We start from the raw sequence: 24,133 nt of genomic DNA, 5'->3' as shown, positions 1-24,133 counted from the left end.
AACACTCATATATTTACACACGCTCTTTCATGGATGAAGGAAAACTGGAAGGGGAGGGAAGGGAGATCTCAGGGCAGAGGTTCCATGTAGCAACAAGGGGATCATGCACTCCCCACAGAGATTGAGATAAACTGGCAGAATCAGCAGAAGGACTCAGTGTACACTAGCCGCCAGCCGCCTTCACAGTTCCTTTAGCCGGGGCCCAACCAGAAGACAAAGTCGCAGCCATGTCCTGTGCCCACTCCCCAAACTAAGGGACCCAAGATAGGGGGTTTGGGGGTCACAGGGGCTCAGGGAACAGAGGTGAGAAAAGTCCTGATTTGCAACAGTTCTGATCTCTCGTGGGAATCAGGAGTCAGGCAAAGGCCTGGCCCAGAGTCCATCCAGGCCCAGAGCGGACAGACACTGAAACCAAGTGATCATTCAAAAGCCAAAGAGAACTCAGTGGCCATGATGATCTTCCAGGTGCAGCAACCCCCAACATCTCAATGGCCATTCCATTCCAGAGGCCACTGATGCACTAGTAGTCATGCACTGCCTGGACCTAGATGGATGTTTCGTCACATGTGGCTAGAGGAGCCCCAGTTAGCCGAATGTGGGCTGGGCTTGGGCAAGGGTCAAGTAGGAAGGGTGGAGGGAAGCCACCAAAGCCGCTGCCCCTCTTGGCCAGGGCCAGCGGCAGTCGCTCATCCTCAGGAGAGGGAGAGGGAGGGTCCTGGCTGTAGCTTGTGGTCCCAGATTGTGGGGCTCCTAGGTCCAAGCCCACCTTGTCTCTAGCTAGAAGTTCCCTGTGTCTCCGTCGCTGCTGATGCCGACCAATGAGGAGGAGAGTCAGGGATGCTGCAAGAACCCCCAGGAAGAAGCCAGCTAATCCAACCCCCATTGTGTGGGCCCGGCTTGGAGGGCCCCGTTGGCTGCCCCACACCAAGCTGTAAGCAGCTACCACACGGGCTGCCCCACCCTCCTGACACTCACAGGCATAAGCACCCATGGCTCCTGGGGTTACCACCACCTCTAGCCCATCCCGCCGGGGGGTGAGTGCAGTCACTCCATCAGGCTGGTGCCACACGCAGGATGCCCAGGCTGAGCTCGGGGAACACGGCAAGACCACATGAGCAGCTCTAGCCACAGGAACTTCAAACACCACTGGATATTCTGCAGAAAGACAGAAAAAGCCCAAAAGGTGGTGAGGTCATAGCTGGGGGTAGGAAAGAGAGAAACACGCACTTACATCAAATATGAGAAGGGGACATGGGGACAAAGCTAAAAAGGGGATTCCCAAGAAGGGCAAAGTGCCAGGTCACTGGCTGCCTTATCTTCCAGGATCCATGTTTTAAAGTGGGTCCAAAGTGGATCCATTCACTGCACCCACATTTCCCTGAACCACACACACCTCCAGGCTCTTTGGGACACAAAGAAGACACATCAGCTGACTCGATATCTTGGACCAGCCTATAAGAAAAGAATACTTGGTAAGTCCAGTGTCAACATTCCCTTCTACCCACCTCAGTAGCACTGAACATTCACTCACTAGTTCCATGTCCTGTCCTCTCACGAGTCACTCCTGGAAGGAAGAATTAACATTCTCCTCATCACTAAAACTTACCCCAGCACCTCTGACACTCCTCACAACACTTGCCACATCAAATTCTACACATCTTTCTAGCAGACCACAGAGAATTAAATGTGTACTGGATCTGTTGGAAAGATGTCTGGTGAGGTGATTTAAAAGAAACGTGGAAACCTCCCAAGAAATACAGCTATGGTTGCCCACAACTACAAGACTTCTCTGGGAAAAGTATAAGAGAGAGAGAGTGAGAGAGAGAGAGATTTAAGAAAAAGAGCAAGCTTCTTTTCTGTAAAAGCTCAGTGAGATGATTTTTGTGTCATAAAAGTTGCTCATATCTACAAAGGAACTTGCTTCAACAATCTAACAGCTCTGTCTCAAACAACACAACCCCACTACCTCTAGGATTTGGGTGGAATGTGTCTGACAGGGAGAGCAAGACAGACTGCTCACTTTGAACTCCCTGGCACCAAACTCAGAGGGAGGCAGCCAGGGAGACCTCTACTGGGCTGTCAGAGAAGACCAGGTAAAAGTTCAGTCTGAATATACCAAAGATAGACTCCACTTGAGTGGGAACAGTTCCACATGAACTGAGGCCCTGAAATGAACTCCAAGACTGGTATGAATGCATTACAGTGTGTGGGTAAAACCAAGGTTGCTTAGTCCAGCAGACAGTCCACCCTAATAGAGCAGTACGGCTCCAGCTGTGGGAATTTCATAGTCTATGTTTTCCTCCCTTGTATGAACTGAAGTACAGAGGGTCAAGTGCACAGGAGTAGCAGCTTCATAATTTCTTGTATTATCAAGAATACACTGGCATGTAAGACACTCCATATTCTCTAGCCCCCACATATATAGCTTATGGGGACCTTGAAGCTCAAGTGTCTAGGATTGTTCAGGAGCAATGAAATTCTTGTTTTAATGGATATTACTATAATAAAGGAAGGAACAAAGCACTTACTTTTGTCTTAGACATTTAAAAGTTCTCCTAAAATAAACTAAAAGACCAGGTCACAGTTTTTAAACAAAAACTAATTCCCGAAAATAAGAACTTTTACTTCTAAAATATTGTACAGACAGATAAGTGAGATGGACTGACAGACACACAAGTCATACACAGGTACAAGAAACACACACACAGGGCTACATAAATCTCCACATTACAGGGCTGTGTAAACAGATAAGCAGCAGACCCATGAATGGTCCAGTGCCCAGGGAAGCAGGCAAGGAACCAGGGCAGCCATGCTCACCCCCCATGTTCCCCAGCATGGGCCACACATGCATGTAGGTGGAAGCTCCAGGCACAGACAGGGTCTTGGGCCAGGATGCACTCCGAGCAGCTCTGGAGACGGCCGCAGTTGGTTGTGTTCACTTGTGTCACCTCAGTACGTGAGCCAATCAGGAGCCAGCCCTATGGGAAGGGAGTGAGAAAGAGCAGACAATGGGTCTCCCAGACATCAGGGTTACAAAGTGGCCCTAGACTCAGATGTCTCCCCATCAAACTCCCCAAGATCTACAACTCACTTGATACAGTTTCATAGTATCAACTGGCTGTGGCTCTGGGAATAAAGCCAGATCCTCGAGGACGCTGAGCTGGGCTCCGATCTGCACTGCTCGGTGCAGGTGTCCATCCTCTAGGAAGCAGGCAAGGGGCAAAACATAAGGACATACAGTACCCGTGTCTGCGACTGGAATCCTCTCTGTGATGAGAACATGTATGCCCTGGGTGGGCAACTTGCTTGGCTATCAACATACCTGTCCCCAGGTAGAGTACATCATACTCTTTCCCAGAGAGGCTGATCACCCTGTGCGCAGCAACTCTGAGATAGGCTGTGTCGGTAGTGACCAGCAGGGGGCGGCCATCAGGTGGAAAGACTGGCCTGTCCATGAGAGGATGGTCCCGGATGAAGGTGAGAACCCGGTCAGGCAGGGAGAGTGATGAGCCAAACTGCTGGAGCTTCATGTTGTTGGTGATGCACTAAAGGAAACAAAGGATGAGTGACAAAGCTTCCCAGGCCAGGAAGTGTCTGTGATGCTTTGTTGGACTCTTGCCCTATTGGGGGCAATTCAGTCCTGGTCCCAGCCCCCTCACCTCTCCAGGTCTCGGCTGGGGCACATCATTGTCCAGGACAGGCAGTCCCCTGTTGCAGTCATGTTTCAGCTCTCTGAAGGGACCTTTGAGTGCTGTCCGAATGTCTTGGGGTCGGAAGGTGCAGACAGCAGAGATGGTAGCCCCCTCCCTGGGAGAGTCACAGGTTGGAGCCAGATATTTGGAAGGAAGTAGAGGACAGCAACTCATTCCTTTGTCAGATGAGACGACCCATGAGTCATGCAACCTGCTCCAGGGCAGACGGAGCAGGGCTCCAGGGAGGAGGCAGCACCGACACTGCACCAACCCCATGTATTTCCCACCCCATAATTCTCCTCCACACCAGGACCTCCTCACCACTGGGAGGAAAAGATGCCATAAAAGATGGGGGTCCCCACTCCAGTTTCAGGTCGAAGAATGGCCATGTCCTGCAGGACACTGGAGGCCCGGCCATGCTCAGGCCCTGGACAAAGCAGGTCAGCTTTCAGAAACGTCGTCCACCTCTGCTGGAGGGTCTTCCGGCCCCCAAGGTCCCCCTGGGGTGACAAGTATATAGGGAGTTCTCTTAGAAGTTCCTCTATAGAAGAATAACATCTGGAGAGAAGTTGGTGACCAATACAAATTTCCCCTGATTTCAGGGCAGACACAGACGGATGGGGAGACAGATGCACAGAAATGCAAGGGCAGATTCAGAGACAGAAAGTGTAGGAGATAATGAGATACAGGGGTGGATGGGGTCACAGTAACAATGATGATGACTAAGTTCCTGTGTACTTATGAAGCACAGTACTATGTGATTTGTATGACTTACCTCACTTAGTCCTCAAAATAACCCCAATGGCTAGGTTTCATTAGCATCCTTATCTTACAGATGAGATTCAAAGATGCCAAAGAACCTGCCCAGAGTCACAGAGGCAGTAAGTGAGGAAGAGCAGGGTGTTGAACCCAGGTCTGTCAACAGTCCTGCCATAGCCTCTCCACTTGTCCACCTGCTGTGGACAGTGCATCCCAAGGGTACTTGTGGGGGTCAAAGGGGCACATGCTTTAAGTTCCCAGAAAAGAAGTCAGGGCAGAGGAAAGATGCAAAGACAGATCCAGAGAGGAAAAGCTAGGAGGACAGGCAGAGCAGAAGACGACAGACAGACAGCCGGGACTGGGGTCTCACCGCACAAACGCGGGCCACCCGCGGGACCTTAATGCTCTCGTATGTGTCAAATACTCGGGAAGTCTCCGTAAAGAAGAAGTAGATTTCATCGTCTCCATCTTCATCCCCCCACTCGGCTGGGCTCAAGGCCACCGCTGCAACGAATGCTGGGGCTGGGGAGACCCAGTGGCCTCAGATCCCATGGACACAGCATGGGGCCACCCAGTCTCCACCCCACTCTGCCCCAGGGCGCCCCTCTCCCTCTCCCCACCGCTCAGCCAGGATCGCAAGGTCTCTGTTCGAATCCAGTCCTCAGCTCGACCCACAGCCCGGGAGATAATCGGCTCCGTTCCCAGGTAGTTTTTCACAGTGGCAGCATAGAGGACCCCCCCTGCAAAGTGACAAGGAGGAGATGGGCTATCAGAGAAGCACTGAGGAAAGCAAAAGGGGTGACAGGCAGAGCAGAGCATAAAGCAGAGACAGGAACTCTCAGTGGCACTGCTAAGCACATGACTGGCATCCCTTGACTTAAAGGTAAAAACAAGTGTTCCAGGCAGTAAGGGGAAGCAGTGCTAAGGGAATGTAGGATGTATCAGTGTATGATGCTTCTGTTGTGTACATTAAGGCTGCCTTTTTAGGTTTTACTTTCTTGTTGTTTAGGGACTTCCCTGCCCTGTAATATGCTTAGACTGTGATTCTCCAGTCTTGTTTGATGGCATGTTCCAGCCTCATTCTCCCACTACAGTGTCTGGGAACTAGTGCCCTATCTGAAAATTAGTGGGAACACGACTCTGAAACGAGTCCCAACTTTAGAGTTGAGACTCTAGCTCCACTTGGGGAAGTGATCAAAACGAAGCTTCCTGGTCTAGCAATTCTCAGCAGACTTAGGGGCTGGGCTAAGAATCTGCCTTTCTAACAAGCAGTTGCAGTTATTTTGATGTAGGTGATTCAGGCTCTCAAGTCGAGAAACACTAAAAGATAACAGTTTCAGGCAGCCAGGGAAAGCATCTAGAAATCAGATCCTCTGTCCTGATATAGTGAAGATATGTAGGGATGGTAGGGATTAGAGAAGAGAGAAATCACAGAAACTCTTGCAAGGAAGGGGAAGCACATCTCCGTGGGCTGAATGTGAGAAAAATCTGGCCACTCTGAGTTATATGGCCAAAGGCTTGGGTATGAATAGGAGGAAATGATGCCAGGGATAGTAGGTCACAAACCCCTGGAGGTGTCCCAAGCCGCACTGGGATTCTGGGAGAACAGAACGGTATTCCTTCACCACCCACTATGTCCAAGCACTGTGCCAGGTGCCAAGCACATCACTGCCCGCAAGTACCCCCACTGGAGCCCAGAAGACAAATGTGCAACAATACCAGGTGTGGGCTCACAAATGGCATGTGACAGCATGGAAAACCCAGCTACATCTACTAGGGGAGCAGCACCCCAGAAGGGATGTCTGAAGAATGAGCAATTTGCATTGCAATTTGCATTGAAGGAGAACTTCAGGGAGGGAGAGAGGCAAGTGGAGAAGAGGGGAGCCAAGTTCAGGGATGTGGGGCACTCCCAAGGATGAAGCTCCCTCAGGGCACAGAACTGGGGGCAAGTAAGAAGACAAAGCAGGAGGCAGAGACGTGAGCACCCAATTGTAACCAGTCTGCTTTGTCATAGCAGGGAAGGTGTACTTTGTCCTAAAACTGTAGAGATTTTCTTGAGGAAAGTGACAGAATCAGTTCTGGTTTTTAAGAAGATAAAGCTATTAGGTAAAAGGCCTTTCACACAGTCTAGGCAAAAGCAGAGAGTCTAAAGTAAGGCAGTGGCAGAGGGAATTAAAGGGGTAGACTTTGGGAGATATTTTGGGGGTAGAATGCATAAATAAGACTCAAAAATCAATTGAGTACACCGTATGAATGAATGGAATAAAATAACATCTGTGAGGTTCCAGCTTATAAGATAGATATTATGAACCAAGTCGGGAAATGATAGAAGACCTGTATGGGAGGTAGCCAGAGAACAGGCGAGTTCTACTGTTGGCCATGCTAAAGCTGAGCACCTTTAGAGCAACTGGTCAGAAACACTGGAAGACAAACAGGAGGGTCTGGGTCACAGGGCTAGAGTCAGGCAACCCTGGGGTTATGGGAAATCATGATGTGAATGGGGCAGCCAGGGAGAAAGGGAACATGACAAGAGAGCCCTGGGGGTACCACCACCCAGGAAAGAGGCTACCGAAGGCCACTGAGATCAAGCAAGAGAGACTGAGGAGCAAGAAAGATCAGTGTGCTGGAGGTTGGTGCACGGAAAACCCAGTAAGAGCCATGGGAGGGGCCTCTCCGGTGGCGCAGCGGTTGAGCGCTGGGTTGCGAAGCTGCCTGCAACCTCTGCAGCCGGTTCGATCCCCGGCTGCTCCCCGGCCACCGGAGGAGGGTCCCACATGGCGCGCAGACCTCTCCTGCCGCCCGCTGCTCCCCTCAGCAGTGTACTTCGGTCCTTCTGCCTGCTCTGCTCCCCGCTCTGGCTCTGGTGAATTCTCTCACCCTCCCGCGCTTCTGACTGTACCCAGTGCATGTATAAACCAAACAAACAAACAAATAATAAATAAATAAATAAGACATGCCTCTAGAAAATTAAAAAAAAAAAAAAAAAAAAAAAGAGCCATGGGAGCTTGAGCGCATTTAAGAAGCCATAGAGTAGGACTTTAGGGAAATCCCAATCATTTCAGGGTCACAGATGATCAAGGAAAGCTGCATATCTCGTGCACTGGAAAGATGACAATTTGAAAAAACACTTTAAATGGAGAAAAAAGGGTCAGGAGCCCTCAGAGGCAGCAGCGAAGGGTTAGAAATATTCTTGTGGGAAGGGCTACTTGAGATTGTGGGAAGAATCCAAGCATTTTGCGAGCAGGATATCTTGGGTTTGAACCCTGAATGCTTGGTAGTATTATGATCTTGGGCAAGTTAACCTTCCTAAGACTCGGGTTCCTCAAACATAGAAGGGCGTAATGCCAGCTTCCATTCAGAGTAGGGCTGAGGGTTAAATTAGGTAACAAATGGAGAGCCCCAGGGAGGGAGGGCCTGGAGCTCGGTCGGCATTCACTAAGTGTTAGTTTCAGCAACTTATGAAAACTCAAGGGATGGATGTGACCAAATACACTTGGTTTGTTGCCAGAAAGGGAAAAGGCGGGCTATAAAATGGCATCTCATTCCATTCCAGAGTATTTCAGGAGGGGAACACAGTTTTGGGTAAGGTACTGGTAGCAAGTGGAGAAGCAAATGAGCCAATCCTCTGTATTTTAGGAGAGAAAAAAACATGGATACAGACGGCAGCATTGGAATCAAACACTGTAACCAAAACTCCGGAGAAAGCTTTGTTGTGGATACCCTGAGAATGCAGGGAGAAGCATCCAGAAGAATGCTCTGGGAGCATGACTTAGTGTGGAGTGCAGGGCAAGGGTGATAATCATAAGTATTTGGGAAGCAGTGAAGGACCACAGATAACTAGGCCATGATAACCACATCCATCAGCAGAGGATGAACATAAAGGGTCCCGAGATTTTCTAGGGCATCAATAGGAGCAGTCAGCAACTCCGGAGCCCAGAAAAGCACACTCTCTCAGGGGAGGGAAAATAGAGCTGGGACAGCAGGGAAGATTAGACACTTTGGGAGAAAACAGCAGGGTATTCCAAGGAAACAGCAGGGTATTCCACACACACACACACACACACACACACACACACGAAGGGACAGCAGCTATCACAACCATGATGCCAGGAATCCACAGGACACAGGAACAACATGTGTCCTAGATTCTCCGGGACAGTCTCAATTTCAAATATTCTGTTTCGTGTTCATACAATAAAATATTCCTCAGTGTGTAGTTGTCTGGCAAATTACTACCAAAAGGGTCAAATCAGTAAATATTAAACATTTTTCACTCTGGTATGAAAAAGTTCACTTTTAAAGATGGTTTGCAATAGGAAATATCATGCATTAATTTTAAAAGAGGATTTTTAGTATGCCCTCGCCTTCCTTCCTGCATTCCCTTTTCTTCTGAAGGTCAGAGCTTTGCAGGATAGATAGGTCCTACCCTAACAATCTAATTCCTTATCTAAAAAAGCTAGACAGGGGCCTCCCTTGGTGGTGTGGCGGTTGAGCGCTGGGATGCGAAGCTGCCCACAGCCTCTGCAGCGCTGGCTTGATCCCCGGCCACCGGCGAGGGTCCCTCATGGCGCGACGGACCTCTCCTGCTGCCCACTGCTCCCCTCAGCGGTATATTTCGTCAGTCTGCCTGTTCTGTTCCCCGCTCTGGCTCTGGTGAATTCTCTCACCCTCCTGCGCTTCTGACTGTACCCAGTGCTTGCATAAATAAATAAATTAATTAAAAAAAAAACAATGAAAAATCAATTTAAAAAAAATTAAAAAGCTAGATAATTTTTTAACAGTCTACAAATAGGACATAATTCAATAATTGATGCAATGTTTAGTTTTCCCCTGCTGTTATACAGGATTTCTGTAACTGTCTTGTTTCTGTGTGTGAATGCTAGGCTTGGGGTAGATATACCTGGATTTAGAGGTAGGTTTGGCTCAAAATACTGGCAGCACCCAGTGCATCTGGAATGTATGTGGCACTCCTTGGCAGATGCAGTAGTCACAAAACACAATGAAACCAAAAGGAGATGATAAAAACACAGGATGGGTTCCCAAAGACAGAGAGTAAAACTCCTCCTGCTCTTCTTGATAAAAAGCCCTATTTATTACTGGATGTGACAGGGAGTATCAAAAATGACTGGCTACTGCCTCTAGCTTGGGTATCTGGAGGGCAGAGGGGATAATGGCACATACACTCAGAGGTAGAAACACTAGTGAAGGAGCAGTTTAGGGGAGGTGATGAGCTCTGTTTAGGACATGCTGATTTTGAGATTTCTGTGGGACATCCAAGGGAAGATGTCTGAAAGGCAGTTAATGTGTGGTCTGTAGCTCCAGATAAGTGTCTGGGAGGCATCAGAAAGTGTGGAAACAGAAAACCACAGAATATGAGAGATGTGAAAGACATCAGAACACAGTGGAAACAGAATCCACAGGGCTGGTTGAGAATATAATTACTTAGAATGCAAGAGAAGAGGATCTTGGGTGGAAATCTAAGGAACCCCAACATTTAAAGAATGAACAGAAGACAAAAACCCTTTAAAGGAGACTGAGGAGAAACTGCAGATGTTGTTAGGCTAATGATAACATTATTCTTCAAATATTTGCAATTTTCCAAATTTGAATAGTGCAAATAAAGACACTGAAATATTTTCTTTTAATTTTACATAAGGGCAATACAGATAAATGTCATATTTGAAGAAAAGATTTAGGAGGGCTTTTCCTAATATATCAAGCACCAACAAACACGAGAAAAGTTGTTGGACTTCACTAATGGAAATACAAATCAAAATATACATCCAATTGGACTTTGGAGGAGATTTACTGTTTGTGTGTTTATTAACTATAATACTTGGGACTCACACGGGTGACATTACAGGTCCTCTTGTCACTGTTGTTGGGACTAACTAGAGAGCAAATCCATCAAGCACTATAAAAACCTTTACACCATTTAGCCCAGCAACCCCACGTATTAGACCAACTCATGCAATTGATTAGATTCATGTAAAGGATTTACATAAACATTTATGTAAAAGGATTTCTTCTACCACATTATTTATAAAAGCAGTAATTTATTTTAAAATTTGAATGCATAATTTATGGGAATAATTAAATTGTGCTGCATACATATGATGAAAAAGTATACATCACTAAAAATCACAATTTGAATAATTAAATAACTCCTATGAGAAAATGCTCAGTATATAATACTAAGTAAACACACATGATAATTCAAATGTACTATAAATCCACAAATATACAGACAGAGTAAAAAAATACTAAAAAAAAATAGATGTTACCTGATGATGATAAAAATAAAAATAACTTCACTTTCTTTATTCAGGTCTATAGTTTCTAAATTTTCTACAATGCACATTATAATTTTATAATTTAAAATAAATACTTCTATTACAGTCTAATAATATTTTAACATTACTAAAGGCTGTTTTTTTATTTCAAAGTATCTCTATGAACCATAGAGAAATTTTTAATAGATCTTAACTGGAATTTTGGCTCTAGTTCTTACACTATTTTCTATAGTGTATAGTGACATTTCTAAAACAGAAGGGAACAGGTATTATGGATCAACATTGAAAATTCCAATTGACTACTGATACTTAGACCAAGAAAAAAATTATTTATGGCCCTATAAAGTAAGAACGTTCAGAGGAAGCTTTATATTGGTAGTGACTGAGATATACAATTGAGACAGAAAAAGCCACAGGCACTATGTTAAATGTCTAGACCTAAACATTCTAAACCACTAGAAAGTGAATTCTGATCACCCCAACAATTTTCAGCTGAAGGCAAATCTGAATTTCATTATTTGAAATTAAAAAAAAAAAAAACCTGAAGTCTTTTTGAAAATGCTCTTTGTCACACATTGATCTTACTTATGAAATCTGTCTTAAACCACATGCAAATATGAATCCACTTGCCTTCTGGAACTCAAAGAAACTACACACAAAAGGTCAAATGTACCTAAAGATTATTGTTTGAACGTTAATCATCTTGGACTGTTACAATGGAGAAGTCATTGTAGAAACAAGAGGCACTCACAACTGCTATATCTTTCTTAATGATCCCAATCACTGGCTCAGAGTTTTGCCTGGCAAAAAGTCAAGAAAAACAAACTACTGACTAAATTGTTTTATTTAAACTGTATAAGTATAAACAAGGTCTCATCTTGTTTCAACCGTGAATGAATGAGCAAAACGACAGCTCAAATATTGTATTTACTAGGTGATTACTTTATATTCATTTTCAAAAGCTTTTGCATTGTATAATTACTTTTCAGAAAAGGCAAGTCGTTTACGTATGACTAAGTGATTTTTTCTGTATAGCTTTTGAGACTTTTCAAAAAAAGTCATGCCAAAAAAATTTCATTGTTTGAGCTAGTATCCCAATTTTTGCTTTCCATAAAATATTATCCAAAAGCATTGGAAAAAACTAATTTTATGATAAAATTCACAGTAAAAATCAGTGAGGAAAGAAAAAACATGATGAATGATGCTAAGTCAACTGATCACTGCATAGAAAAAAATTCACTTAGAGCTCCCTTTTATGCCATTTGCCAAAATAAGTTCCAAATAAATCAAAGAATTAAATGGTTAGAACAAAATTTAAGAACTTTTTTTTCCAATCTGCTCTCTAAATGAAGAATGATTTACCTTTAAAAATATAACCACAAAGGAAAATATAGATCGGAACACTAACATCCTACCTGAAAATCGGCCAAAGAACATAAGCAGAGAATTTGCCAAAGAAGAAATAAAAATAAGTACTAAAACATGACAAGTGTTCAACTTCACTAATATTCAAAGAAATACAAATTAAAACAGGTGTAATTTTAGCCTCAAATTAGCACAGATTTTTTTTTTAATGACTATATTCTGGTGAAATTTAATGACTATATTCTGGTGAGGAAATAAACTCATTCACTGATTATTTAGGGTGTAAATTGGTACACCCTTTCTGAAAACTCAATTAGCAACAGATAATATGCTAGAATGTTCACATCCTTTGATGTATTAGTAGTAATGCATTACCAGGAATATTAAGGAGACAGTAATATGAGGACAAAAATTGATGCACAAAAATGTTCATCACAGTGTTGTATATAATAACAAATATATGAAGTAACTAAGTATTTGAAGTAACTTGGAAATAAATTTATATAAATGATTTGCAATTGTTTATAATTATGTTATGTTCACAGGTGAGTGGCATAACACCACTAAAAATTCTCTTTACAAAGAACTTTTACATTTTATAGAAATACCTGTGATATAAAGTTACAAAGCAAAATTCAGACATATTCATGCAGCATGACATTTAAAAGTTTTATAATACAGACATTTATAAAATTTCTATTAACTTGCTTAGTGTACACTGTCATGAAAACAACAGCTGAATTCTCACTTATTTGAGGGGATGGGGGGGGTTGGTGACCTACAATTCAGGCTATGTAGCACACACACAATTCACTTTGTGGCTGCCAAAGAATTAAACAGTCCTTTTCCAGGAAAATTTCAGGCATAATCCATGATTCCAAAAGATTCCCACAGTTGAGCAACTGCAGATAATCAAAAGTAATGGCAGAAGTGTATTTAATTGTCATAACTGATTTCTCTGAATAATAAAGGGCTGGAAATTAAATATATGTGCGCGGACTGTAGAGACATGTGCACACACACACATTTAAAAGGCAAGAAACAAATGTCCTAAAATATTAGCAGTGGTTTTCTAAGTAGGGATACCCTTATAATTCTAATATGCTAATATGATAGCCACTAGACACGAGACCATTTCCTTTTAAATTAAAATTAAAGATAATTTTAAATCTTTCCTTCAGCTTCACTAGTCACATTTCAAGGGCACAACAGTCACATGAAGCTATTAGCTGCTGTACTGGATAGCACAGACAGAACATTTCCATCATCACACAAAGTTCTTTCAGACTGCTGTTCTACGAGATTTCTTATGTTCATTCTTTTTCCAAATCGATTACAATATGCATTGTAGTACATGCCTCTTATAAACAGAAAAAAAAAAACCCACTACAAAAAAAGAAAATGAGGTTAACAAAGGAAACACACTAGAAGAGCAGAGAACACATTCTCTAGAGAGAACCAGGGAAATAATGGCCTTTGGAGAAAAGCAGAAAGTTGCAGGCACTCTGGGAAGAATAGAAAAGACTAGAAAGAGACATGGAAATAATAGACATTCCAAGGAAAGGAAAGAAAGGACACAAAAATTCCAACAGCAGGGGTGGGAAGGAGGCAATTACAGCAAGAAGTCAGATTCTTGCCTCTCCCTACTCACCAGCCATTATAGCTGCTGACCGCTGAGCTGGATCAAAAGGACATTTCCCCCGGCCACTCTCAAGTCTTTCAACCTGCTGGAAACTGGACACATCCTACAGACCAGAAGGGTTTAAGGGTCATGGGAAGGTTCACAGTGAGAATTACAAAGATGGTCAGATGAAGGAAAAGCCCAATTCCCATTCATTTTCCATTTCCCTGTCACCATCCCCACATTCCCAGTCTTCTATTCCTGATCCCCCCATCCAGTTCACATTTCCCATCTCTGCCATCCCTCTTCTGATCAGTTGATTCCTATTCCCTCAATTACTCTGGTACCCACCCACACACACACACAAACACATGCTTTGTGGAAGGAACACCACGGATGGTCCTAGAAGACACCAAGAGGCAGGCAGATCTTTCCTCTGAAAAGCTGCCAAATGGTAGGGTTTACCACTGGCTGGAGAAAATGCTCCACAGACAAGGAGAACCGGGAAGCAGCTGGCCTGAAGGATGGTGCCTTGAGAAAGTGTAAAGAAAAGCATTTCTGATATTGGACCATCTGAAGTTCTGAATCTAGAGAAAGGCCAACTTTCCCCTCCTCCCATACCAAGGATGAAAGACAGAAGCAGAGTCGAGGACACATAGAAGGGGAGAAGGGAATCTACAAAGTCAATGAGTGACCTGAAGCTCAGGTCCAAATTTAAGAACTTGGTAAGTGCTTACTTTGTCCAGAGACTCCAGAGGGACTAACCTGGGTAAAGGGTGAAGATGGGGTGGGTGAGGGTGGGAGGAGTTAGAAGAGTCCACCAGGGTCAGTCAGAAGTTTCCTTAGCTGAATATCTGGCACTAAGGAGTCTTCAAGATAACACCTACAAATGGAATGGCTTCCCTGACTGTGGCTGGTTGGAAATCAAATTTATGGCACAGAAGTGCCAGGCATGATATCTCTAGTTTATACACTAGAATGAACAGATGGTATTGCTGGGACCTAATGACTGATGGTAGCTGCAATAGCACTGCAGATATATATTCCAAGTGAAAGTATACTACTGGCCCATTCTGACCATCTATTTGCTACAGTTGGCAAATAAGGTTTTATTTTCCTAAGAGAGCCTTGAAGGCCTGTTGAAACTAGATGTGATCTGAGGTCCCCAAAAGGAAATACTGGGTCGAGAGTCTCTTGGATAGAGGACCCCACAGAGGCACATGCACATCCCAGCCTGAGGAGAAAATGACAGTCAGGGAGAGGTGATCATGATGTCTGGGCACTTTGGAGATGGCGGTAATATTGACTTGTCGGAAAAGTTATGACACATTTTTTGTTTGAAAAATAGAAAAAATACGTCATGACTTTTCCCACAACCCCAGAGATGCTGCTACGGCCCTTCTTACCTCTCACCTAAACTACAGCAGTCCCTTGTTTTCTCCACATTGCGTAGTTTCACCCCCAATTTACTCTACATATCCAACCCAGATTAATTCCTAGACTATCATTCACTGAACGGGGTATATTTTTGAGTAAGAGAATGACAAAATGGGTCACTGGTTCCTGGAGTACAAGCTCTTTAGCCCAAATTATTTATTTTCTAGAAATTCTTGAAATGAACTTTTTTCTAACCAAACCCGGATCATCTATTATTCATACAAAACAAATTATTCTCCCACCTCTAAGCCTGAAACTACTCCCTTACATTTCACTGAGAAGTGAAAGAATGAGGCTTTTCTCAGATCTCATTGTCTTTAATCTCTATGCATCGTTTGATACTTTTTGACTCACTTCCCTCCTTGAAATATGCTATTTCTTGACTCTGTTTAAACTTTACCCTTCTGGAGCCCCTCTGCCAAATCTGTTTCTCTGTCTCCTTTGTTTCTCTGTTCCTTCCTTTCTAGCCCTAACTGTGTATCCTAAGGATCTATCCTTAGTCTTTTTTACATATACTTCAAAAATCTCATTCATTCTAACATTTCCAGCAACCTATGCAAATCATCCCCCAAACTCTTGGAGCCTGATATTTGCACTTCACTGCTCAATTTCCAGAGATGAACAGTCAGTCCCTTAAAACTCAACATGTGAAAAGCAGTTCTCTTAGTTTCCCTCAAATGGTACCATCATGTTATCTAGGTTTACATCCTTTGAGCAAGTGAGCCTCTTATGAGATGGATTTTGATTACTGTATGGTCAAAGTCACATTTTATCAGGATGGAAAAGGGGCAAGAGCACTCCACTAATTCTCTATCCGAGATTCTCTATTTCTATCAGCTCCTTCATTATGTCATCTTTGTGTCAGTCATGAGTCTCTCATTGTCAGTTGTGGTGAAGGCAATCCCTCAAGCTGAAATCCAGAGCTAGGTAGGAAGGCTACCATTGAGTTGTGGGGTTGGAATCCATTCACTGTTCTTGGCCAAGAAAAAGATAAGCCATATGAAGGCCCTTTACCAGATGGCTAGGAAATATAGACGGTCACTGCTACATGAAACTGTTTAAATGTCACAAGAAACTAAAGCCAGGTAAGGTCTACTGCGTTGCAGGCTGGACTAGAGAAACCTGGAATTTTAATCTTGCTCTGCCTCTGCTAGCTATATAATCTTTTTTTTTTTTTTTATTTATTTGTTTGTTTGTTTTTTGTTTATACATGCACTGGGTACAGTCAGAAGCGCGGGAGGGTGAGAGAATTCACCAGAACCAGAGCGGGGAGCAGAGCAGGCAGAAGGACCGAAGTACACTGCTGAGGGGAGCAGCGGGCGGCAGGAGAGGTCTGCGCGCCATGTGGGACCCTCCTCTGGTGGCCGGGGAGCAGCCGGGGATCGAACCGGCGCCGCAGAGGCTGCAGGCAGCTTCGCAACCCAGCGCTCAACCGCTGCGCCACCGGGGGGGCCCTATATAATCTTTTTTTAAAATTTTTTTTAAACATTTGTTTTTTATGGGTACTTTATTTAATTTATTTATTTATTTATTTATTTATTTATTTATTTATTTATTTATTTATTTTGGTGTGACCCTCGCCAGCGGCCAGGGAACGAACCGGCACTGCAGAGGCTGCTGGCAGCCTCGCAGCCCAGCGTTCAACCGCTGTGCCACCAGGGGAGGCCCGAGCTATATAATCTTACACATTCTAAATAACTTTCTAAATTTCTGTTTCATTGCCTATAAAATGGAAATAAATAATACCTAAATACCATGATATGGTGATGAGAAGTAAATTCAAGCTTGAGTGAAAAAGTACCTGGCACCAAGCCTGGGACAGCAGAGCCTCAGCTGAGTGGAAGTACTGTTGTTTGCTGTTGCTGTAACATGTTTTCTAACATTTTTGTTGTTTTTTGTTTGTTTCCCTCAACAAAACAAGTTAAAATAAGTTTCCTCCAATGTCCAATAAGCTGCCATTGAAAGGCTGCATTCTACATTGTGGGAACTGGTAGGTACAATGCTTGAATTTCCTTTTGTAAGAACCTTCATTTCTCTGAGCAATCAACTCTGAGCAAGTTGTTGTGACTGGATCAGTTTGTCAAAGCTCTCAGTTAACAGTTACACATTGTCTCAGAGTCATCAGTTTGGGTCATGAGAGGCTCAGCACTAAGGATAAGGCAAAAACTTGCCCAAGTAGAGTGGATGCAGAGTAAGACAAGTAAAGCCGGAAGAAAGCACCCCGGAAGTCTACAAAGCATTCTAGGGATATGGCTTGCAGGGTTAACATGCTTGGTCTTTGGGGGGCTATATTCTCCTCCAAGCAAGCCTTCACCATAGGATAGTCCTTCATTTCATGAGCCTACTAGATAAGAGGGTTCAAAAGTATTAAAAGTTGTGGGAATGCAGGACACAGACCTTCACTCTTGATTGCTAACGTTCGTCAAAAGTGGATAGGGATCCACACACCAATTCCTAAAGATATGACCAGAACATTTTCTGTCTAGATGCTTATCTAACAACCATTAGGGTCCCATCTCAAGATGCTTATCTAACAACCATTAGGGTCCCATCTCAATGAGCTAAGGAAGACTACAAGATCCTGGGAGACTCACTGGGAGTGGGGGCACTTCTAAAAGCTATGGCTCTGGTGTACATAGCATGAGCTCACTGAGCCTATGCAAACTGGAAAAGGACAAACATGGCAATGACACTTCTACTGCATCTTTGTGAATGTACTGAAAGCTCTAGGGAAACTAAGCCCTCAACATTATCTGATGGGACCCAGAAATTTTTAAGAACACCCTAAACTGGGAAATCTTCCCAGGGTGAGTGCTATCCACAGCCCAGTAGAGAGATAACCAACCGTATTATGAAAATGTCAATAGAAAGCCCAACTAACCCTAAAAGCAACACAGAGGGACTGACTTGGAGAATCAAGCATTTAATAATTACAGAATTCTAAAGCAGTGATAGGAGAATGGTATTTTAAAAAGAGGGGTTTGGAGATACACACTGACTAGCAGATTGCAGAAGTTTGTAATAGTTAAATATCAGGTCAAGAAAGGGAGCTATTTCATTCCTCTTATTGCCATAAGCAGAAAATGGAATTCACAGGATACAAAGGTCATGTGAGGCTTTCAACTCACTCCAGGGCCTAGTCACAAATGCATGCTACCAGAGGGCCAGTGACTGACTAGATAACTAATGGGAAAAACTGAGGGTACAAACACATTGAGACATTTCCTGAAAGGTCACCAGACTCAGCGACTTTTGTGCTCATGACTAGCTTAGATGCAATTAGGGGTATAAATGCCCAAATCTGTCTGGCTGTGAAGGTGGAGATACCCAACACTTTAGTAGCAATGATCAGGACCCAGAAGGAAACATAATTGAGAATGCCCACCTTAAAGATCCAGGATATGGGGCCAGCGGCTAGTACATTAGTGGGCAGTGACCTCAGAAGCCATGAGAGCAGAAGATCACAGCCCACAAAGAATGAGGAGAGCAGAGGTGGGAGAAGATGGTGAGAGACAGTCATACACCACAAGAGGAAGAAACAGGCATGGGCTATGTTAACTAAGAAATGGACCTAGACTGCCTGGACAAAGCATTGAGGGGAACATGAGTTACTAGTCTCTGAAATTTCTTATGGATTTACCCTCTCCCCAGCCCAGCCAGCATCCCCAACTTTCTTCACTATCCTACTCTTTTTCTTTTTACTCTTTGTACACCTCATCTTCTACAATTTCCCTTCCCTTTCATATACTCTTTCAGTGGCAGACAAAGGCTCCCTGCAGTGAGGACACCCAGCACCCTAATGCTTATCATGCACAAGGGCTGCCATGAGCATGCCCCCCATCATAGTCACTCAAAGAAGACCCTTCCTGTTCCCCACCCTTGTCACTCACAATAACCCCGCACTTCGGGTCAAAAGCGAAGGTGCCGCAAGTGAGGAGATGAGAGGCGTTGGCAATGATGAGAATCTGGACAAAATTGTGACATTCGCCCTGGGGATCAGAGATGATTAAAGACAATCAGAAGTAGGAGGTACAAGGAAAGGTTAAGTTTGTGTCAGGATGAGATGCAGCTACAGGATCGGAGATGGGAGGGGCTGACACAGTGTTAGAGTCCCAGCTTGGGTCCACTGAGGCAGCAGCTCTGCAGGGGACTGAGACAGTCAGGGCAGGGCCAAGGCATCAACTGTCACTCAGAACAGGACCTGGGTTTATACCTACCTCTTTCTTGCCTTTCTTCCTACAGTTCTCTCTGTGGGCCTCAGGTACCATCCAGTCAATCTAAGAAAGGAACAGTGACCATTTGCCCCAATTTCTCCCCAAACTCTTCCCAAGTGAGAGTGGGTGAGACAGTTATTTAACCTCCATCAATCTGAGAACTTCAGAGACACCTCCCACCAAGAGCACTGTTTTCCAAACTGTAGTCTCCATCCACTGAGTAATGAAATCACAACCAACATTATTTTTAGTGAAATACAATATAAGAGAATATATGCTATAAAGGATAGCTATAGTTTCAAGAGAGTTTTCTTTCATATACTTTGTGTACTAGATCAAAATGTACCATTTATTTCTAAGGAGCGGTCAAAAAAGTTTGAAAGTTATTGACTTTAGAGTAATGTGATTCTAATGACTCCTTTGTCCACTGTCACTTGAAACCTTGTCACTTGGTCTTCTCCCCATCATCATGAGCCTTTCTCACAGCCTCCCCAGTCACCACAACCCCCCCCCATCACCCTCTGCTGAGACAATGAAGTTGGAGATCTCCCCTTCTTTATTTTCAGGAATACTCCCCAACTACCACACCATGCTTACACTTTCAGATATTATGAGCACACCCCCTCCCCCTTTCCTCCCTACCACATCCCATAAAACCATGAATCTAATCACATGCGCTGAAGTCCAGGATCTTCCCCACTCTCATCTCTCACCCTTCGGGGTCTCTCCCCTGTGAAGGGTAGAGATAAAGCGAAGATGGTGTCCCGGGCGCCGACATAAAGTGTGTGGGAAGCAGGATCCACAAGGAGAACCGAGTAATTGTATGTCTGAGGGACGGTGAACCGGGTGAGATAGGAGTCAGCCTCTGGCAGGAAGAGAGGGTGAGAGTGGAGTAATATCAGCCATCACCTCATAAGGGTTGGGTCCATGAGGACAAAGCCAAAGGGTACAATTTTTATTTTCTTCCACGTCCCATTTATTTAACAGCCCTCAAGGGAACAGAGATCTGACAGCCAACCATCTAACTTCCCCACAGATAGATAACTGAGGAGGTCAGAATATTTAGTATATAATCCAGTCAAGTATGCTTTTTCTATAAAAGCAGAGCACTTTATTAAAATAGCAGCACAAATATTAAGTCTGTGTTCTATTCATAGCAACATTATACATAATTTGAAAATATCAATAAAAGATACAAGTACTTTCCTTCCTAGATTTCCTTATTTTAAAGTGACTATTTAATAGTCACATCTCTTTACCTAGAAGGAGAATATTTCACTCCTTTCACCAACACATTAGGAGGCTATGTCCTCTCTCCCCACTACCCTTGACCTTCCCACATTCCACCCAAAGAGATAGAGCTCAGTGGACATGAGTATATGATTTGACGATGGAAAACATGACTCTTTCACTTACCAGCTGTATGATCTTGAGTAAGTTACTTGCCCTCTCTGAGCATTACCTTCCTCACCTGTAAACACCAGCATCCAGTGTTGTTGGGAGAATTATGTAAGATAATGTATACGAAAGCACCTGACACCTACTACATGTTTCACAAATGGTTCCTTTCTTCCTTCCTTAGGTGTATGTTGTGTTTTGGCCAAATCTCAACTTCATATCAACATTTCAAACTCTAACCCATTTAAAAATTATAACAAATAAGTTAGCGTGCAATTATTTTCTTAGCTCTAGGGATCCTTGCCCAGCACCAATACAGCTCTGTCCTACCTACTGTCTCTGCTCAGCTAGCCTCAAAGCTGACAGAATGGCCACAAGGCATTCATTTCTAGATGTGCCAATATGGAGCACCACCTACCCCATCCTCCCACAACCATACTCAAGTCTGTGCTGTGTCCACCTACTTGCTCATGCTTAGTATAAGCCTTGGATCTTCCTTCCTACCCCAATATCTGCTTCACTTTACCAGCTAGACCTCTCTAGTTTCCTTGGTTGTCAACACTGCTCTGCATCATCCTTAATTCTGTGTTGTGGCTATTGTTCCAGCACAAACTGAATCCCCTGGCCCTGACCACAACTTTGTCGTCTTAATTCTAGCATCCCTATATGTCACTGGTATGAAGTTCGGACTCTAAGTTACTACTATCCAGTTGTGGGGTTTACGAACAGGTTATATGCCGGGCTTCACAGGTCCTGTCTGCCAACGTTCTAACATTCAGTGCCCACTGAGAAGAAAATTAAGTCCAGGGTCATGCTTATGCCCACCCAAGCCCTCAGCAGAGGGCCTTAAAGTGTGGATTACTCTAATGATCACGTTTAACCCTGTGGCATCCCTGGCTTCTTCCACAGCTTTTAAAGGGACCATATCTCCCTCCTTTTTCCCTTCTGACTTTAAAAATCATTTAAATAAAACAAATCAATTCACGGAATGGTTTCAATATTGAATGGAGGGAATGTGCAGTGGTGAACAGGAACGCTGAAGGAGGATGAGGGGTTGATGTCAGAGATGAGAGGACAGAGAGGTGGTTTAGAGAAATTAGGGTTGTGAGGAGGGCAAAAGGCTTGCGCTGGGGGAGAACTGATAGTAAGGGAATGGATTTGAAAGGTGGGCGGACGAAATGGTGAGCTGGTAATCAAAAGGATGAGTGCTGGAGCTGACTGAGCAGACAGAAGGATGTGGAAGTAGAACAGGCTTCGAGCTGGCACGAGGAAGACAGGTGTTATGTACCGGAACAGGGAAAGGGAACTACCAAATGGACAGCTGGGGCAACCCCCATTCCCTCCTTGGGCCTCCTTGGGTCTGCAAGACGAGAGGCTTAATTGTCCCACCGTTCTGCGAACACCGAGCCGCAGCAGTCGTCTGGGCGAGTCTTGGAAACCAAGTCGCGAGGCCCGGGCCAGGAACGCGATAGGGCAGCCCCGAATGGGGGTGCCGCCCAGGTCCCGCATGGGGGTCCCCGTGACGCACTGAGGGGCCGCCGGGTGCGTCTGCCGGGCTTTAAGAGGGCAGGTGGGTACGGGCACCTGCCGGCGGGCCCGGGGCGCGACAAGACGGGCTGAGGCGAGGGCGCCCACGCCTTACCGGAGATAGGCAGCGAGGTCCTGGGCACCGAGCGGGGGACGCGGCCGCACACCGGGCAGCTCAGCATCGCCAGCAGCAGCAAAGAGAAGGGCGAGGTCGGAGGCGGGCGGGGCCGGGCGGCAGGGACCGGCATCTTTGGCTCCGCCCGGCCTCGGGGTACGGGTACACCAGCCGCCTCAGCTCCGGGCCGCGGCGCCGCAGGCATCGGCCCCACTCGGATCTACTCGGCCCGGTTCCGCCGAGGCTGCGGGAGGGAGCACAACTCAGCTCCTCCCGTTCAAGAAAAGAATAATGATTGGATTGATTTCCTCCTCCAGCCAATCGGGGTAGAGTGGAGGCGAGGCTATTGAGAGGAGAAGCCCAACCCAGGTAGAGAAGGAAGCTTCCCAGGTGTAAGTGGGAATTCTACCTCTGAAATAGACTGGAGGTGTCACTCCAGCACCGCCAGTGACTTATCTACATTAACAGGGATAATATGTGGGTAAATGGGTGCAGGCACAAAATTTCTCGAAAACATTATTTTTGCAAGAATTTAATGAGGGCAGTCTATGTGTCAAACACTGCAAAAACATAATTGCATTACAGAGTCATTCGTGATTGCTATAATAATGTGCAGTAAGTACTCGGTTGGAATAGATTTTGCCTGAGCAAATTAAGACGGTTTCACAGAACTGATATTTGAACTGTCACTTGAACATATTGAAGTGTTCAGGATGAGCAGGCCTTTGAGGATGAGGGACAAAGTCTGGATCCACTCGGGCATCCTACAGACGAGACAAACAAAGCACCTGGACATAACTTACTCTCTCCCTCATCTCAACTCCTGCTCCTTCATTAAGCACGTTAGTCCTCCAGTTTATAACATTGCAAGTAATCCTTGCTTTGTTCTCTTTCATCCTCCTATTATACTAGTTATCAAGGCTGTATAAAAATCACAACAAACTAACATCACAATCTACATAATTAACATCAATTATTTACATTCAATCAAAGAAAAATGAGCAGAAGAGCTAAATAGACATTTCTCCAAAGAAGACATACAGATGGCCAATAGGCACATGAAAAAAAAAAAATGCTCATCATCACATATCATTAGGAAAATAGAAATCAAAACCACAATGAGATACCACCTCACACCTGTGAGAATGGTCCATATCAAAAAGATCAGACAAAACAAGTTGTTAGCAAGGATATGGAGAAAAGGGAACCTCTGGATCTACACTGTTGGCAGGAATTTATACTGATCCAGCCCCTATGGAAAACAGAATGGAGGTTTCTCAAAATGTTAAAAATAGCTGTACCATATGATTCAGCAATTCCACTCCTAGTTATCTACCCAAAGAATGTAAAAACAATAATTCAAAGTAATTCATCCCTATGTCCATTGCAGCACTATTTAAAATAGCCAGGTTATGGAAACAACCTAAGTGCCCAAGGGCATAGGAGTGGATTAGAAAAATGTGGTACACAGATGTAGTGGAATACTATTCAGTTATTTAAAAAAAAATAGCGGGCCTCCCCTGGTGGCGCAGGCGATTGAGCACCGCGCTCTGAAGCTGTCCGCAGCCTCTGCAGCACTAGTTCGATCCCAGCTGGCTGGTGAGGGTCCCACATAGCGTGACAGATCTCTCCTGTCTCACCCGCTGCTCCCCTCAGCAGTGTATTTCGTCAGTCTGCCTGTTCTGTTCCCTGCTCTGTCTCTGGTGAATCCT

At 44.6% G+C, this 24,133-nt stretch overlaps 1 protein-coding gene across 1 annotated transcript; it reads right to left on the bottom strand.

Annotated features, from left to right (window-relative positions):
* Window positions 1–22,655, bottom strand: SEMA4F (ssemaphorin 4F). The gene is made up of 14 exons (XM_037528843.1): window positions 22,422–22,655; window positions 20,095–20,246; window positions 19,385–19,444; window positions 19,058–19,156; window positions 13,761–13,854; window positions 5,072–5,191; window positions 4,822–4,973; window positions 4,014–4,192; window positions 3,660–3,807; window positions 3,323–3,545; window positions 3,092–3,201; window positions 2,818–2,978; window positions 1,394–1,452; window positions 1–1,155 (listed from the first exon to the last, which is right to left on the bottom strand). The coding sequence occupies exons 1-14, from the start codon at window positions 22,624–22,626 to the stop codon at window positions 545–547; spliced, it is 2,373 nt and encodes a 790-aa protein (XP_037384740.1). The 5' UTR covers window positions 22,627–22,655; the 3' UTR covers window positions 1–544.
* Between the last annotated feature and the right edge of the window lie 1,478 nt (window positions 22,656–24,133).

Source organism: Talpa occidentalis, unplaced genomic scaffold, assembly GCF_014898055.3.
Source record: "Talpa occidentalis isolate TD23 unplaced genomic scaffold, MPIMG_talOcc4v2.1 talOcc4.5, whole genome shotgun sequence".
Classification (NCBI taxonomy): domain Eukaryota; kingdom Metazoa; phylum Chordata; class Mammalia; order Eulipotyphla; family Talpidae; genus Talpa; species Talpa occidentalis.
The sequence above is the reverse complement of the archived record's forward strand: the minus strand, read 5'-3'. Positions and strand labels throughout refer to the sequence as shown.

Excerpts from the sequence above, each read along its gene's own strand:
- SEMA4F (XM_037528843.1), bottom strand. The coding sequence starts at position 22,626 with ATGCCTGCGGCGCCGCGGCCCGGAGCTGAGGCGGCTGGTGTACCCGTA. Across the intron at positions 3,202-3,322 it reads TGTACTCTACCTGGGGACAG|AGGATGGACACCTGCACCGA; the intron begins GTATGTTGATAG and ends CCTGCTTCCTAG. Across the intron at positions 2,979-3,091 it reads ATACTATGAAACTGTATCAA|GGCTGGCTCCTGATTGGCTC; the intron begins GTGAGTTGTAGA and ends CCCTTCCCATAG.